The sequence below is a fragment of the Melanostigma gelatinosum genome, assembly GCF_949748355.1.
Source record: "Melanostigma gelatinosum genome assembly, chromosome: 21".
NCBI classification, from domain to species: Eukaryota; Metazoa; Chordata; class Actinopteri; order Perciformes; family Zoarcidae; genus Melanostigma; species Melanostigma gelatinosum.
In genome coordinates this window covers 9863042-9880563 of record NC_136654.1, presented here as the reverse complement: position 1 = coordinate 9880563, position 17522 = coordinate 9863042, and the positions used below count along the sequence as shown (strand labels likewise).

Here is a 17522-nt window from a genome sequence, read left to right as displayed (position 1 = left end):
TAGGCTAGGATACCTGTTAGGCTAGGATACCTGTTAGGCTAGGATACCTGTTAGGATAGGATACATGTTAGGATAGGATACATGTTAGGCTAGGATACCTTTTAGGCTAGGATACCTGTTAGGATAGGATACCTGTTAGGCTAGGATACCTGTTAGGATAGGATACATGTTAGGATAGGATACATATTAGGCTAGGATACATGTTAGGATAGGATACATGTTAGGCTAGGATACCTGTTAGGCTAGGATACCTGTTAGGCTGGGATACATGTTAGCATAGGATACCTGTTAGGCTAGGATACCTTTTAGGCTAGGATACATGTTAGGCTAGGATACCTGTTAGGCTAGGATACCTGTTAGGCTAGGATACCTGTTAGGCTAGGATACCTGTTAGGCTAGGATACATGTTAGGCTAGGATACCTGTTAGGCTAGGATACCTTTTAGGCTAGGATACATGTTAGCATAGGATACCTGTTAGGCTAGGATACCTTTTAGGCTAGGATACATGTTAGGCTAGGATACCTGTTAGGCTAGGATACCTGTTAGGCTAGGATACATGTTAGGCTAGGATACCTGTTAGGCTAGGATACCTGTTAGGCTAGGATACCTGTTAGGATAGGATACATGTTAGCTTGAATACATGTTAGGCTAGGATACCTGCCTGTCAAGCAAACGTTCCTTTGAGCCAGCATCCAGTGTGATTAAGAGGAACTGCAGTTTAAGACACATGCACTTATTAACCTCTCAGATTGTAGGCCATCAAAGTGTGTCAACAGATGTTAGGGAGTACTAGCAAATGTGAAACAAGTAGTATAAAATCTTTACTCTCTCCAGAGGCAGCTGTGTGAAGTCTGATAAATGTCCACAATGTCACTCGAGTCAGCACAGTTGAGTCTGAAGACTACAAGTTTGAAAAGTAAAAGAACCTGGAGGCGTGCAGTTAGAGGGAAGTCCTCTCTGCTGCAGGCTGGAGGCTCTATGTTAACTTCTACTAGCCAACCCAAGTCTCCATGACCGGATGACAAATGAACATTATGAATTAACAAACAAGCTGATGTTGGGGCCTGAGTGTCAGCACCACTGGTCCAGGTCTGGTCCCTCGGATCTTCAAGACCAAACAGGAACACACTCTCCTAAAGGCCCTTTCCTTCTCACAATCAAACAAGTATGTGATAGTTGCTATTTTTAGAACGCTCTCTCCCCTTCTCTTTCTCTGTCTCCATAAACCCTCTGCAACCTCCCTCTCTGTATCCTTTATCCTCCCTCCCTCTTTCCCTTCCTCTCCGTTCTGTCAACAAGCTCCCGTCAGATGGTCAGGACATCTGACATTCACACCAGCCCTACCTACAGCACTGAACTGAAGCCAGAACCATCCCACCAGAAAGCAGAGCTCCCAGCTCAAACAATGTTACACACAATCTGGCCTGTAAACTGAGCAGGGAACATTTTTGCCTCTTATGTCCATATATGGACCTGGAACGACTGGTGTGAGAAGAATGAGTTCACTCTTGAACCATTTACATGCCATTCATGACTGGGACTCGTATTGCTCAGGCTGTTTGGTGAAACGTGTACTTTACAGTGTTGCAGATCTGGTTCTTTTGAACGATCAGAATACCTCATCTGTAAATCATTTGGGTGAAGCTGTGATCACTGTTGCATATGAGGGCAGTTTGACACGGTGCTATTGATTGAAATGTAGTGAGTGTGGAGGCAACAGTTGTTCTGGGTGGTGCTGATTGAACATACGGCATAAAAGAGAAGAAAGATGAGCATATTCTGACAGAGTGTTTGGAAGATGTTTATTGACACACTTCAAGATTCCAATTCCATTGAATGTCAGGGGAAGTATATGAAAGAATGAAGCTGTGGCAAAAAGGTAAACATATATATATATTTGTATTTTAGGCCCTTTGCTGATAGAAATTAAAGCTCCAGTCAAACCAGACAGCAGCACCGAAAGTTGCATTCTTTGTGAAATAGGTGGCAGTGGCTTAGTGACCAGGCTGTGGGGCCTTGTTGGCCTGGGAGATAGTTGGTAACGAGCCACATTTGTAAATTATCATCAGTACTTCATGCGTTACTCTGTGATTCAGTCACAATCAAAACCTGTTACATAAAAAGTATAGGTTCTAGTTTCAAAAGGCATTTTTGTGATTGTGAATGTTGGTCTACGTTGACCTAAGTTCAGCACAGAAAAGTGCAGATGTACTTGGCCTCTGGGAGTGGATCCGCTGATTGTAGTGAATTAAAGCACCGTAGCCCTCAGCTAGAGGAGCAGTGCTGCTGAGCTGTCCTAGCTCTGACCCATAACCCTTCACAAAGTTGTACTCAACACTTGAGCTCTTTGAGTGGATCAGTTGATTTTGCATTTAATTGTGGCTGTTATAAATGCTGGTATGGCTCTTAAAGTCTAGCTAGCGCTGGAATGAGGGTGATTTACCGAGATTAACAAGAGAATGAGAGCTCCTGTAGAAACACAACTTCCTCAGGCCATTGCTTTCTCAAACTGGGGAATTATCAAAACGACTGACACACTCCTTCAAAGAACAGAGGGATACTTCCTCGCTATGGTTTTGCTGATTGGACCCATCATATTTCAGATTTTAAACTTATCTCATTGAATATATTTTATTCCAGCTCTCATTTATTTTGATCTCAGTTAGATGACCTGTTTAATCGAGAGGATGGAGTTAAACAAGTCGGATGACAAAGAATCCAGTGAGAGGAGAAAGAGGGAAATTAAGGAGTAGAAGTGGTGAGGGAGTAGGGATGGTGTGTAGGGCGGGGTGGGGTGAGGAGGACACGATGTGGACTGAATTATCCTGGTGGGTGGAAGAGCAAGGGAGAGGGAGGAACAGGGCGGTTCCCGGGGAGGAGGAGGCAGCAGGAGGTTAGCACGGAGAGCCGGGGATGCCTGTGCTATGAATCAGCTCTCTAAATATGGACCCTGCTCTTCATCGCAGCACACCCATCCACTCCCTGTGCATCTCTTCTTCGAGTTTATCTTTTGCACTCACTCGCCCCCACATATATTATTCCGCCCTCCTCAAAGTGATGGAGGAAGGTCCTCGGGTCAATCGGTCACACATTCTCACCTCACAGAAGGTATTGCTCTCAGCCAGCAGTCTCTAGTAGCGTGCACGCACACATTGAGGGGCAGGGGGACAAGACAAACGGCATTGAAGTATGCTTCAAACCAAGCAAGTCACTCAATGGGGCGTCAGACCAGGTCTAGTGCTGTGCTCACACCAAGTGCATTCACCTCCATGTAAATACATCAACCCTGGCCACTATATCTACACCACTATTGCTGCTTTGTGCATGTTGTAGAAGTCCCAGATCTTAGCTCCAAACATCATCCAGAAGCGCTCTGTGAATTTCACGGAGCCGTATTAAATGCATCTCGCCAGCCACACGTCTATGGCATGAACCCACAATAAGCAGATTCTGGGTTCATGCAATGAACAGATAAAAAGATATTGAAGTATCTACATAATGATGACGATTTGTAAACGGTCTGAATTCATGCTTTGTCAGGTTTGTCAGGACGAGCTAACTACTTTTCTGAATGGAGTTTAAATCAATCAGTGCTAGGCTCTGCTAACATTGTAGCTGCTCCAGCAACAGTCAAAATAACGTCATTTAGGCATTAATACGTCCGCGTTAGTGTTCATACCACAGACGGTCTATGGTTTACACACATACAGGTTAAAAAAGCCTGCATCATAGAGAGCATGCAATGAACTGTACAATGTCTGTCTTTAAAGACATTCACAGCGTTTGACGATTTAATCCATCATTCATGTAAAGAAAACTGCGTTGTGCAGCTTTGGCTGACTCATATTTTCATCGCTCTGCTTTGCTGTCTCACATGCGCACACTGTGGGGTAGAGTCGCCACATTCCAGGTTGGATCCTCAGTAAGCAGTGAGCTAGTGATGTACATAATGAAGCAACTATGAGGCTTACTGGACACCCGGTAAACTAAAGACACACACACTCTCTCCCACACACACACACACACACACACACACTCACTCCCACACACACTCACTCCCAGGAGGACAGCTGCTCATGCTAACAGTCACTTCCAACAGCTGTGCTGACAGAGCTGGCACTGACTTCACACATCATACAACAATGCAAACAATACAACTAGCTCAGACTACTGTCTGAGCTAGTCCAGTGGCATTATGGGATATTGTTTGCATTGTTGGCATTAACCACAGGTGGTTTGCGTTAAACTAACAATAGTTTTGACCGATCGCGATGAAATATGTCATCCAACTCATCTCATGCCAAACATTCCTATAATGGAAAAAGTGAATTACAACCAGGGAGAAACATATCCATGCATGCTACAGACTACCAGGAAGCTTTTATAAAATATCTTTTAAATGCATATATACACATTGATTGTGTCTGAGGTTGGTGACATTTGTTTTTCATAAGAAAACAAGATGAACAAAGTCATAAATACTGTCAGTGTAAGCCTCGATGGGACCACACTTGTGAAGGGGCCCAGGAGGGAGAGGAGGGAAGACCGGCGGTTCAACAGCCGCTACTAGAGAAGAGATGAAACACCCTGCTAGACTACAGAGCGTTCGCTCTGCATCCTGCCTGTGTGAGCTGACCCTATGTAACGGTAAACACAGCTCAGTAACAGTGGGCTTTTGGAGCACCAGAGCAGGACTTTCCTCAGGGCACGAGTATAAATCAGGGGTGTCTGGATCTAAACTCTTTTTCCACCTGAAGCTAACTGGAAAGGGAGAAAGCATTTTGAATAAATGTCTGGAAAAGATCAGAAAACTGTTTGTGTTGCTAAGTGGCATGTGTCACAAACCTGCAAATAGACTCATACTAGCTCATGAACCCCCAGTAAATAGGATTATTACCGACATGGGAACGTTGACGTCGACTTTGTATTGAAATGTCAGCACTGTAAATGAGTAGAGCATAGCTGTAGGAGTGAGAATATATTCAATATCACTCTTTAATAATACCAGTTCAATTAAAACCATGTAACCTTAGACTAGCTCTTGTCCTGCTGGTGCCCCCCAAACAACATCAAGATCCCCAACGAGCGTTATTCTACTGTAGTGTTGGCAGCTGTGAAACAGAAAATGTAGCATAAACTCAGAACTGGTTCTCTGTGTCATCGAACATCTCCCCCAACTCATGGTCTATGGAGCAGCTCCACACTCTATACTGGCTGACATCACATACTTTAGTTTTAGGAGAGTTGTTCATGTTTACTTGTGTTTTTCCATTTGCTTCTAATTGGACTTCTCTATACCTTGCTCATTGTCATGGCAGACATTTGCCTGATAAAGACCTGGTCGGTGTAAAAACGTTGCTCTTCTCAGTACAATAAAATGTTTTATGAAGCAAGAATGGCGTGTGCAGACACACTCTATACTGTTACTGCGCTTCATTTCAATCCACTCTGGTCTTTCCCTGATGTTCTTACTATGACTACTACTGTTGATGTTTTTGCACTTCCTCAGCGTTCTTGTTGTAAGTGGCACTGATGTGATTGTTCGTGGTACAAGTCAACAGTACTGGTGAGTCCTTACAAAGGCCAAGTATTCCCATGTTGACGCACTGTGTGAGGAGCCAAATAAACAGTGTTACAGTTCAGGGGGGTGTTGGAGTCTTTCTCCGTCTACTGCTGATCCTGAAAGAATCTGCCCTCACAGAGCAACAGATGGGCACAGAAAATTGAAAACAGAACAACACATTGTGGTTTGCTTTTTTTTAATGAAGATGAATCTGACATTATGTCATAGCTGGCAACCATAAACTGAGCCAGTGTTGTGTGTTGGAGAGGGAGCCAGAGATAAGCATTTCAGGGGGAGTTTCTCTTGCCACAGGGCCCAAGCAGTTGGCTAACGCGAGCATAAATCCCACCGCGTGGTGTCTCAAGTATGCTGCACTGGAAACTTGCAATCCTCGGCTTCAAGACTTTATTCGACAGTGTCGAATAAAGTCTTTAAAATTATGATTTATTATCAGATTGAGAAACAGTTGAGTCATCAGATTCCTTCAGATGTGATGATGGAGATTGTGATTTTCTTGCTGAGAGCTGTGACCTGCTCATCTGCACATCATCATGTATAAAACCCTGTGCTGGTATGCCAGGACAAGGAAGCCAAAGTATATTGCATAAGCATGTTAGAATAGCGTTAACTCATGAGCGTTCACAGTCAGACAGAGTGGCCTGCTTAAGATGGAGCTCTCATTTGACTTCTGTTCAGCTGCTGGAAAGAGACTGAGAGAGAGAGAGAGAGAGAGAGAGAGAGAGAGAGAGAGAGAGAGAGAGAGAGAGAGAGAGAGAGGTCCAAGCCACGATGTCTGAGTCAAGGGTGGAAACTCTGAATGTTCTCGCGCCACTGTGCAAAAAGCTGCAAGCTATTACAGATCACCCGGCAGCCTCAAAGGCTAAAAAAAGGAACAGCTCCCTCTCAAATAATAAGACTTTGTCTCTTCAAATAAAACATCGTCCCTTAAATTAAGCGTGCTTGTGGTATTCCATCTTTGTTTTTTTTTTATATTGGAAAGAGTATAATTATTTTACAAATAGATTATGTTGGATTTGGGCAGCCTGCATGCTTGGCTTGTATTCTTTAGTCCTACATTTGGTGTGCAAAGGAAAATATGTGGAAGCACTGAGCACTGAACCACTGTACAGTAGCAGATTTGGGGTGGGGCAGGGCTGGTGTAGAGCAACATCTGGGGGGTTTTCAGTGAAGACCAACCGTTGCTCGGAGCTTGATGTTATTTGCATTCAGTTACGACTTTCTACTCGGAAAATGTAGCACATGCCAAACTGTAAAATGACTGGAAGCTGTTTTCTGATTCATAAGTGTGAGTAATATTTCCAGTGATGTTTCCATAGGAGTGGATATGTGTCAAAGCACATCTATTCTGTGACACATCTGTGTTGCCGCATACGTTTTGAAGGCATGTCACTCCTGCCTGGATTCTGATCCCAGGCAGGAGATCGGGTCAAGTTCGGTTTATACGATACAAACACGTCAGGTTAGGGATGGCTTTTATGTTAACTGAATTAAATATGTTGAATATTCTTGTTTACCGAAGTGAGAGGTAAAGAGTACCTTTCTATTGGTTCAAGATTAATTGTCCTGGTGCCGTGTTTTTTTGGTATTGCGGATTCCGTGATGAGATTTAGTACAGCCTGCCACTTGAGCTCTCCAGCGATACTTTGAAGGTGACCTTTAACCACTGCCTGAAATCCTCTGCCACCTCAGCAAATTGGAAAACATCTTCGGCAAACACGTCTTCCTCTTCACTCGTATTTAACCTTGTTTTAAGCCACCACCACCACTTTCAGCAGGGTGTTCTTGGAAAGTGACGAGGCAGTGACATGACTTTCACCCACATTTATGAGCCCAAACATTAGTTTAGTCCACCGTTGGGCCACACCCATCCCTAAACCAATAAGGTGCCATATCATTCACATACAGAGCCTCACACCTCGAACAGACAAGCCAGAACCACACATTGATATGTGCATTCATACACACATGCACTCCTCCTACCTGGTAGATCATGACTTTAAAGTTGCGTCTCTTGAGCAGCTCCGCCTCGTTGTTCTCCAGCTTCTTTATCTGGCCTCCTTGCTTCTCCAGGGTTGCCCGCACTGTCTTGACGTTGACGCTCACCTTGCTCACCTTCTCCATCATCTTGTTGACGCTGTTGGACGTGGTGCTGTGGTTCTTGGCCAGTTTGGTGAGCTCGCCCTGAATGCCGTTCACCGAACGCTCCATCTCCTGCTGCCTAGCCTCCAGCCCGCTCTGGGTCTGCTGGATCTGGTCCACCGCCCCGATGATCTTGTCAAGCAAAGTCAGCACCATGACCCCGTTCACCTGTAGGTCTTGCTTTCCCGCCTCGTCCTTGTCTTCGGTGGCGTCGCCCTCTGTGCCCATGGTGGACAGCTCTTGCTTGGCTGCGGCGAGGGCATCGTCTTCGTCGTCCGAGGGTGCGAGGTTGACCTCATCGTCTGAGATCTCAGTGAGGGTTTGAGGCTCCAGCTGGGCGCTTGTGGATTCCAGTGCTTCCATGATGGCTGCCATATCAGTGGATTTGTATTGTACAGTCAGCTAATCAACCTTTCTTTGACACTTTACTTTCTCACCTGCTTCTCCCTTTTTTTCTTCTCAGGACCTCTTTTCTTTTCCCCTCCTACTTCAAAACTAACTACTCTCTCTCTCTCTCTCTCTCTCTCTCTGTCTGTCGTCCCTGTCTACTTGAAATCCCTGGAGTCAGGCCAGTGTGCACGGGAAGCCAAGCGATGCTGGATATTACCGCATGAGTGTTGGGATGTGAATGCTACACCAAGCAGAGAAACCCTCCAGTCAAGCTACAGCTGGCACAGTTTTTCCTCTCCACCCCCTTATTTTCCATTGGACTCTCCCCCTCTCAAACTCCTCCCCATCTCCTCCCTAAACACACACACACACACACATCAGTGAGACCCCACCTCCAGCTGGTAGGTCCAGCCCCGTGATGATTCAGGAACACACCCCTTTGCTTTAGCCTCGTCCCATCAGCATGGTTGGAATAGTCAGAGCAGAGCTGCACGGATCTGCTTGTATACAAGCTCAGGCACAGCAAAAGGAGGAATGTCAGACAGGATCTGTTTCTGTTTCCACTCCTTTCCCCCGTCTACGCATGCAGCATGCTCAGTTTATGGATTTATAATGGATGAAAGACAGCTGGAAGCAAAAAGGACCTAAAGAAGCAACAAGATGATCTTGTGATGGATTCTAGAAGTGTTGCTGAAAAAGATTCACTGTAGCAAACACAAAGATGTATGTGACTACTTTACTGCTAGAAGTGAACTTCTATTTCTTTTCCAGAGTTTTTACTGTATATCTCACTGCTGTCATCAGTGCATGGTGTAGCGGACCCCAGCCGGACAATGGTGATGAAAAAATGTACTTTTCTCCTTATGACCTTTCTCCAGAAGAACCGTAAGAGCTACGGAACAGATCAAACATAAATGAGCTCTTACGAGTATCAATGTTCATTAAATTAGATTTAAATATACATGTGAGCATTAATCAAACATTTTCTCTCACATATATACTTATCAACAGCATATGTAAAACCCGTACATGTATTATTACACCCCTAGAAACAAATAATAACCGTGGCTGTGGCTCATAATGAGGTTATTCAACTGTAGTAGGACAGCACAGACGGCCCAGGTATAAAATGCACGGCCCGCCACTGATATATATATACATATATATATCCATCCATCCATTATCCAAACCGCTTATCCTGTTCAGGGTCGCGGGGCGCTGGAGCCGATATTGGGCGAAGGCAGGGTCCACCCTGGACAGGTCACCAGTTCATCACAGGGCACATATAGAGACAGACAAACATTCACACTCACATTCACACCTACGGGCAATTTGGAGTCTCCAAATAACCTGAGCTGCATGTCTTTGGACTGTGGGAGGAAGCCGGAGAACCCGGACACACAAATAGAAAATGTACTTAGTTTGACACTGTTCTCTGTCTCAGGGCAAGATCACTCTCGTAAGATCTGGCCGCTAACGTTGGCGAGCGCTCTTGCTTACAGATTTTCGAAATGCTAAATATGGGCTGTTAGCTTTGTAAATGTTAGCAACAGATTAGATTAGCCTGTTAGTTGTTCTTTTTTTGTAAATCCTGATCCTGTTTTCTGGACCCAGCCTGTTTTGGTACCTTTGTTAGCCTGCCTGGATTTTGTATCCTTTTATTTTTATCAGTTAAGACTGAACTTCTAACTTTGCCTCCTTCGTCATACATTTGGGTTCTTTTGTACTTTTTGTGAACTGTGACACAACTCTTCCAAACAAGGTGGATGGAGGAGAGGCCAACACGCCATGACCACGCCACCCCACAGACAGGGAGTGTGTACCATTTCAAACCAGCTTGTAATGCGTCGTCTTTGTTATTCGAGTGTCCTTGGTAGTATGAATGGAACCGCCAGGCTTTACTTTACGTCTCACCACATAAAGAACAAACTGCCTCCTGCATCACCACTGAATTATATCTTTATACATTTCAAGCATGGATGGTAAAAACTGATTGTCTTCCTAAAAGAAGCTATCAGCACAGTGTTTTTTGAAGCCAAGGGTCAAGGTTCAACAGCTGCAGGAGAGAAATGTCTTCTGAATAAGATTTGAAAGAGTCAAACTCTGATTTGGAATCCATGGAAAGCCATTTTCCAAAGAGCACCTTCCAGTCATTACCTCTATATTTTACTCATATGCATCTCAGTGGCATGCTCTGCACTCTTCTGCACAGCAAGCACACACTTCTAGTGCATATATGAAAACCACATGGCATCCCGGAATGGGGCAGTAAGCTATAAAAGCTGTTTCTCAAACAAGTCTGCCGCAGTAATTTATGCACATTATGGGAGTTCCATGCCTCTAAAATAGCTCGCTGGCAGCCAGCCAATGTCCTGGTTTAAACCCTGCACCATGTGGAACTGAGAGGGGGTGAAGCTCTGCTGTGGCTTTTTGCAAGAGGAAAACTTCTACAGGATCTTGTTAGTACTGACTCAACACTTGGCCATTTGTGGACTATTCCACCACATCTGGTAGACCTTATTCTCAGGACGCTGAGAGCAGTGGTTTTGGTAGAACTTGTTTGAGGTGGTAGTAATAAGTAATGAGGTGTATTAAGGCACAGATTATTATATAATAATCAGAGTTCAATGTACATGACTTCTTGATAGATTCAAATAAAGGGTGCTATAGTCGATATTTCTCTCACAATGGATCAAAATGATGATGTGCGATGTGAAAGGAGTCACTATTAGTGATGAACTCACAGAGAATTATCACTAATTCTGATGTTGGTCCCTTCAAGGAGGGTTTCTCAGCAGCCTCATAGCTTTGTGTTTGACAGGTTGTGTTCAGACAGACATGGCCCTTGATGAAACAATGCAGCAATATACGTCATCAAGCAAGGGCAATCAAATACATGCGAACACACATTCCTGGTAATGTGAACACCATATTTCTATCCATCATAACAAAGGCCTCACCGAGGATGGACTTCCTGCGCCAGCTCAAGAAGTTCAACCTGCCTCTGGAGTTGCTGATCCAATTTTACACCACAATTAAAGAACGAACTGCAACGGACAGTCAGGGCTGCAGAAAGAATGATCGATGCCAGTCTGCCCTCCATTCGGGACTTATACATCTCCAGAGTCAGGAAACATCACTGCAGACCCATCACACCCTGTGACCCAACCTGTTCAAACGTCTCCCCTCTGGTAGGCGCTACAGAACACTGTTGGCCAAAACAACCACACACAAAAACAGTGTTTTCTCTCCACGCTGTCATGTTGGTGAACAGTTAACATCAGTCATATTGTGTCAGGAACAATCCCTATGGAATAACATGTAACACTAACCATCCACCTGTAAATTATATATTACACCGTTTTTCAAATATCATCATTGTCAAATATATGTCCAAGCACGCTCTATACTGTCTTATCCACCTGTCACATGTGACATTAATCATTCTTGTACTGTTGTCTTACCATTTGCAAATTTAGTTGTTTCCGTTTTCGTTTCCATTTTACCTTTGACGGGCTGCATGGCTATAATGTGAAGCGGTCGACTAGCAATCGAAAGGTCCATGGTTCAATCGCAGCCTCCTCAGTGTCGAAGTGTCCTTGAGCAAGACACCATTACTAACGGCTTTGAGTGATCGATAGACCAGAAAAGCACTATTTAAATGAGTGTAATTCCTCGTATGTGTACATTTCTTGGCCATATACTTTGCTGATCCTGATGCTGATATTTCTTCTGTTTACCTGGATGTTCCAATGTTCCAATGAAACTTGATAACTTCCAAGAGTTGTAAAATCCTGCTTTAGAATACAGACTTCTGTCAGTGTTTTGATGATAAACCTTCAGACTCCTTGATCTGCTGCAGTCGGGGGAAGTTTCAAAAGATGCAGCTGACAGCAGCCTTGAAGGATTTAGGTTATTGTATGAATATAATCTAACAGTCAAACAGAAAATGAAGATTATGTGAAAACAAAATCCCATAATAAGGTCCATTAGCTGTTCAGGAGCTTTCCATCATACCACATGATCTTCATGAGCACATGGAGCGTAACATGTCAAGAAAATAAAAAAAAGATAAGAGGAAGACTGTATAAAACTAGAAAATGCATTTCCTGCTGAAAATGCGTTGGAATGCTGAAAGCTGAAATGAATCTCAAAAACATTGCTGAAAATTGATATCCAATTTTAAAAAAATTGCAAAAAGCTGAATAATTCAAAAAGTTGAAAGATTACAAATATGAAGTTATATCACCCCTCTCCTGAAAGAGCTGAACATTTTGATATTCGAACGGTTTCTGTAGCTTAAAAGAATTCCAGCAGTAGTGATATTTGTTGTAGTAGTAGAAGTATTATTCGCAGTATAAGTATGAGTAGCATTTGAATAAGTACTAGTTGTAGCAGTAGTGATATTTGTAGTAGCAGTAGTCGTAGAAGTTGTCGTCGAAGTATTTGTAATTAGAAGAAGTAGTATTTGTAATTAGAAGAAGTAGTAGAAGTAGTAGTATCAGCAGTCGTACTAATAGCTGTAGTAGTATTAGTACTGGTTATTAGTACTGGTAGTAGCAGGAATAGCAGTATTAGCAGTTGTGGTATCAGTAATAATAGTAGTGGTAGTGGTAGTAATAGCAGTAGTGGTAGTAATAATATTTATGGTAGCAGTAATAGCAGTAGCAGTAGTAGTAATAGTAGCAACAGCAAAAGTTGTAGTAGTAGTGGTAATACTAGAAATATTAGCAGTAGTAGTAGTTGTTGCAGTATTAGTAAGAACATTCATTATTTCAACAAAAAAGCCTAATTTTGAGCGAAACGTTTAAATACAGTTAATCCATGAGGCTTTTATTTTGAAAGGGTGGGACTGGGTGGGGGAGGGAGGGGGAGAGGAGACATAATCATCATGTTTGACACATAAACAGAGGTTATTAAATGACAGGCTTCATCACAAGCAGTTCAGTTAGAATTCACTCTCTGGGGCTTTTATTTTGAAATGGGGTGTGGGGGAGAAGGGGAGAGGAGACAGAATCATAATGTTAGATAAACACAAACCGGTTATTAAATGACAGGCTCATCACAAGCATTTCAGTTAGGATTCATTCTGTGGGGCTTTTATTTAAAAATGGCATGTGTGTGGGGGGGGGGGGGTGGAGGAGGGGGGAAAGACCTCTAAAGATCCCTAAGACCTGAATGACTGTATGAGAGACACAGAGAGAGAGAGGGAGAGGAGTGTATGTGCGCGTGTGTCTGTGAGTCTGTGTGTTTATCAACATCACTAATTGGCTCAATCGCAAACACCTGTGTGCCTGAAGCCATTTCATAGAGATAAAACAGGGAAACACCTCTCAAACAAATCATCAAAACTCCTATAACCATAGCTCCTATTGCTCCGATATTAATAATTGAGGGGAAGAATGAGTTGAAGAACAGATCCTCTAAAAATTGTGTCTGTAGTGTAAAAAATGTGGCTTAACTGGCGATCTAGAAATGAGGTACCGTGTTCTGTGGAAGATGTTTTTGAAGCAAAATTTAACATTGGTCTCTATGGAGCAGAAAGTTGGTTTTCCTCTCAATTAACGGCTTCCGTGTCAAATGTGGAAATCTGTGGGATTCCACAGTAATTTTTCTACGACAAGGACAATATTAGCTACTTCTACATCCAGAAATTATGCATGAAGAGTGAAGATTGTGGACACAGTGGCAAAACACAAATGTTTTTTTCACAAGAATCTCAAGCTGCTCTTCACTCTAGCGGTGACATCACGCACTCTAAGCTGCGCAATACACACCCATTATAAAGTCAGAAAAGGGCTGAAAAATCATAAAAGTTAAATTGCTGCAGTTCAAAAAGTTTAAAAGATATCGGAAACCTGAAATGGTGTCTGTAGCTGAAAGTATGAGGAAGTTGAAGGATTTGAAAGTTGAAGAAGTTTAAGAGGATTTGTAAATATTCTCCATAGAGATCCCATTCAAAAAAAAGTTGCTAAAAGCTTAATAATTCAAAAGGTTTAAAGGTTAGAAATAGAAAAAGTCATAGCAGACATGAGCTGAAGGAGCTGCACATTTTGATCGTTGAACGGTTTCTGTAGCTTAAAAAATGAAGAAGAAGAAGAAGCGTTGCGACGAAACGGGGGACAGAAGAAATAGTGGAATAAAGAAACAGGATAACAATAGTTGGAATGCTTAACAGCATTCCAACAAATAGATGTTACCTCTGTGTTCTCCGAATATATATTTCTGTGGAGCATGCATCACAAATTCTAATATTGCCTCAATGGCTTTATAATCTTCACAGCATATCACACCCTCTGTCCTTAGACCTGCGGTTCAGATAAAACAAAACACCTTTAAATGGAGGAAACCCGGAAGAGCAAATGTGAAGGGATCCTCTCCCAGACAGACAAATAATAGATGTTGTGTGTGCAACATCCTTTTAATAATTAAATCTAATTAATCATTTTGATGTATAAATATGTACAGTTTGGATTGCATGCTCCAGTTAAATCGCCATGTCGTTGCTACTGTGATCGTCTTTAATCCTGGATCACATGTCAAATTCACGGATTAAAAAAAAGCTTCCGTTTGGGATTTTCGACGTCAAACGACAATAATTCTTCTATCTTGATTTTGAGCAACCAAAGGTACCACCGTGGATGATTAACGGTCTAATTTATTTGAAATACATTGCTTTCGTTGTCATTTTTGGAGGCAAGTAAAAAAATCCACGTCTGTCGGATAAATACACCATGCCTTTATTTTGAAATTGTCTATTTATGGGTACATTTCCGGGCGAGCGCATCTACCTTTGATGCACCGCCCAGGACTTCAGCATCCAACATAGATACAGACAGAGAGCGAGCAGCTGCATCCTACACAGGTGAGTAAAAATACATTTTAAAAGTCGTGCAAAATGTAGTCAACGCAGTGTTTCACACTCAGTGAGGGAATTGCTAACCATATTTATAAGAATCATAATATTTCGACGTGAGGGCTGTGAAGACGTTAATTTGTCACCGACAACTGTATCTTCAGTAACGTTAGGCGTGTCTCGTGCTCGCAAATGGGATATTTTGACGTAATTAAATGCATGTTTGTCACATGAACCGAGTCGTCCCCGTTCTGAAATATTACTACAGCATCCTAACTGTACACTGCAGCCTGTAAATGACTTTACCTAAATCATATTCTAGGTATGGGCCTATAACCAGTGACCCCATGTTGGTCTCTATTACGGGGGAAATGTATAAATATAATCGTACATTGTTATATGTCATGAATAAGGTCTTATTTGTGTGTGAGAGGAGGTGAGATGCTCACAGAGTCGCAGGCCGGACTCCCGCAGAGCATCATGGCGTCCTCGAGCAGTGAAGGGCAGAGCTGCAGCAGAGAGGATGCTGCGACATCAGCGCTGCTCCCTCTCGATGCTAGCTCAGGCTCACAATGTGCAGTCATGCCTCATACAATCATGCGATTGACTGGTCTTGCAGCCCTATCTGTAGGCTGCGTTACTGCGTTGTGTATGAGCTATTAATATTATAAAGGGTCGTCCATCCTTGGCAAATAAGCGCAATTCTTTTCCGTATTTAGTAATGTTTGCATATTAGAATGGGACTGATGTGTAATGACCACGCTCTCAATTTGTATATAGATTGGTTTGTATGTATTTTATGTTATCTGACCGATATTTTCCACATTGAATGTCTACATTGCTTGTGGCAAATATGTTGACAACATTTATACTAAAATATTCCAATAATATGTTTACTGATTACATACTCGATCTATCTGTCTGTCCGTCTGTTAGCTGCCTTACTATTGTGGACCCCATCCATGCTGGAATATTTCCCTCCTGAAGCCAAAGTCATTGAAGGGCTATTATTTTCATTATTGATTGATCAAGACAATTATTTTCTGATCAATCCTAACATTTGATGAGCTGGAACCAGAGAATGTTTGACTTGTTTCTGAGGATAAAAACAAACAAACACACAGTACAGACCTGAAATAAAATGCCAAGCGCGAGACAATTCACACTCCATGTGGTTAGACCAAACACACTAGTGCAGTACAGCGCAGTATGATAGTGCTGAATACAGTATGTTATTCTGCTCACCCTCACTGCTCTGTTGTGTCTCACTGTACTGTACTGTAGCCTAGTTGTTGTGACGCCACAGTATATCGTTCTAACGTGTATTAAATAATTACCACAGTTCTTTTCGGAAAGAAACAGGTTGACCTTTTCACTGTGTAAAACAAGATCTGTTGATCTAACACTTGTACACTCTCTGTCCCATAGGTGCAGTGTTTCTTCATTCTAGCAGCGGTGGAGCGTGGTTCTCGTCATGGGGGAACTGTTCAGGAGCGAGGAGATGACCCTTGCCCAGCTCTTTCTCCAGTCTGAGGCAGCCTACTGCTGCGTCAGTGAGCTGGGAGAACTTGGCATGGTCCAGTTTAGAGATGTGAGTGTGAATGTTCTCCTGCTGCGTTGTTCTTTGGTGGTGGAGATAATCCCATGAATTGGATTGAAACATGAGAGACCACAGAGGACATGTTTGCTGTCTTTCACGTGACATTTTTAGCCATATATACATAATCCTTGTCTTTTTTGTTCTCCACCCACAGCTGAATCCAGACGTAAACGTGTTCCAGCGCAAGTTTGTGAATGAAGTGAGGAGATGCGAGGAGATGGACAGGAAACTGAGTAAGTAGTGACACAATTTAACCAAAGGCACAGTGTAGTTCCTATACAAGGTAAGATGAGATGACCCTTTATTGGGCCCACAGCTGGGACATTATAACAGCAGCAAAGTGGACAGTGCAGCTACAAGAGACATCAGTAGAAAACTAAATAAGTAATCAAACAGTAAAATATAATAAATATGTAAACCTTAAAAAACAACAACAACTTAAACACAATATAATCTGACTGAGTGGTTGGGTTCACATATGAAGCGTTGATCTATTTGTGTTGAACAGTGGTGTACGCTGATATTGGTATTGCAGATGAATGAATGAGTCATTTGTCAGTGTTTTTGGTATGTGCTTGGTATTCACATGAAGTAAACCTGTAACACATTTCAACATAACAGAGTTGTCAGTGAGAACATGATGACGCTTTTCTTTATGTCCTCTGGATGAATATAAAGAACTTGTTGTTTTTCACTGATAACTGTTGAACCGTGGATCCTCTCTGCTGAACAGGGTTTGTGGAGAAGGAGATTAAGAAAGCGAGTATCCCAACTGTTGACACTGGAGAAAATCCAGAGGTGCCTTTCCCCAGGGACATGATCGATCTCGAGGTAATCAGCCTGCCATCTGTAATCATGATCACTCATCATCTGATCATTATTGTTTTTGACAGATGAGTTGATACACGTGTCATATTCCACAAACACCCCACTCAGCATCACCTGAGGTGTG

General features: G+C 42.7%; 2 protein-coding genes across 4 annotated transcripts in view; one reads left to right on the top strand and one right to left on the bottom strand.

Moving 5' to 3' along the window:
* The window catches only part of LOC306794824 (caveolae-associated protein 1-like), a 36276-nt gene extending 27929 nt beyond the window's left edge, over positions 1-8347 (bottom strand). Inside the window, exon 1 of the mRNA XM_079293046.1 lies at positions 7566-8347. Within this exon, the coding sequence (XP_079149172.1) occupies positions 7566-8099 (534 nt within the window). The 5' untranslated portion in view covers positions 8100-8347. The remainder of the gene's footprint in view (positions 1-7565) is intronic.
* A 6580-nt stretch (positions 8348-14927) lies between these two features.
* Positions 14928-17522, top strand: part of atp6v0a1b (ATPase H+ transporting V0 subunit a1b) — a 36112-nt gene continuing 33517 nt past the window's right edge. For all 3 annotated transcript variants that reach the window (XM_079293671.1, XM_079293670.1, XM_079293669.1), the window contains exons 1-4: positions 14928-14979; positions 16399-16561; positions 16725-16803; positions 17304-17401. In XM_079293671.1, the coding sequence (XP_079149797.1) occupies positions 16445-16561; positions 16725-16803; positions 17304-17401 (294 nt within the window). In that variant the 5' untranslated portion in view covers positions 14928-14979; positions 16399-16444. The remainder of the gene's footprint in view (positions 14980-16398; positions 16562-16724; positions 16804-17303; positions 17402-17522) is intronic.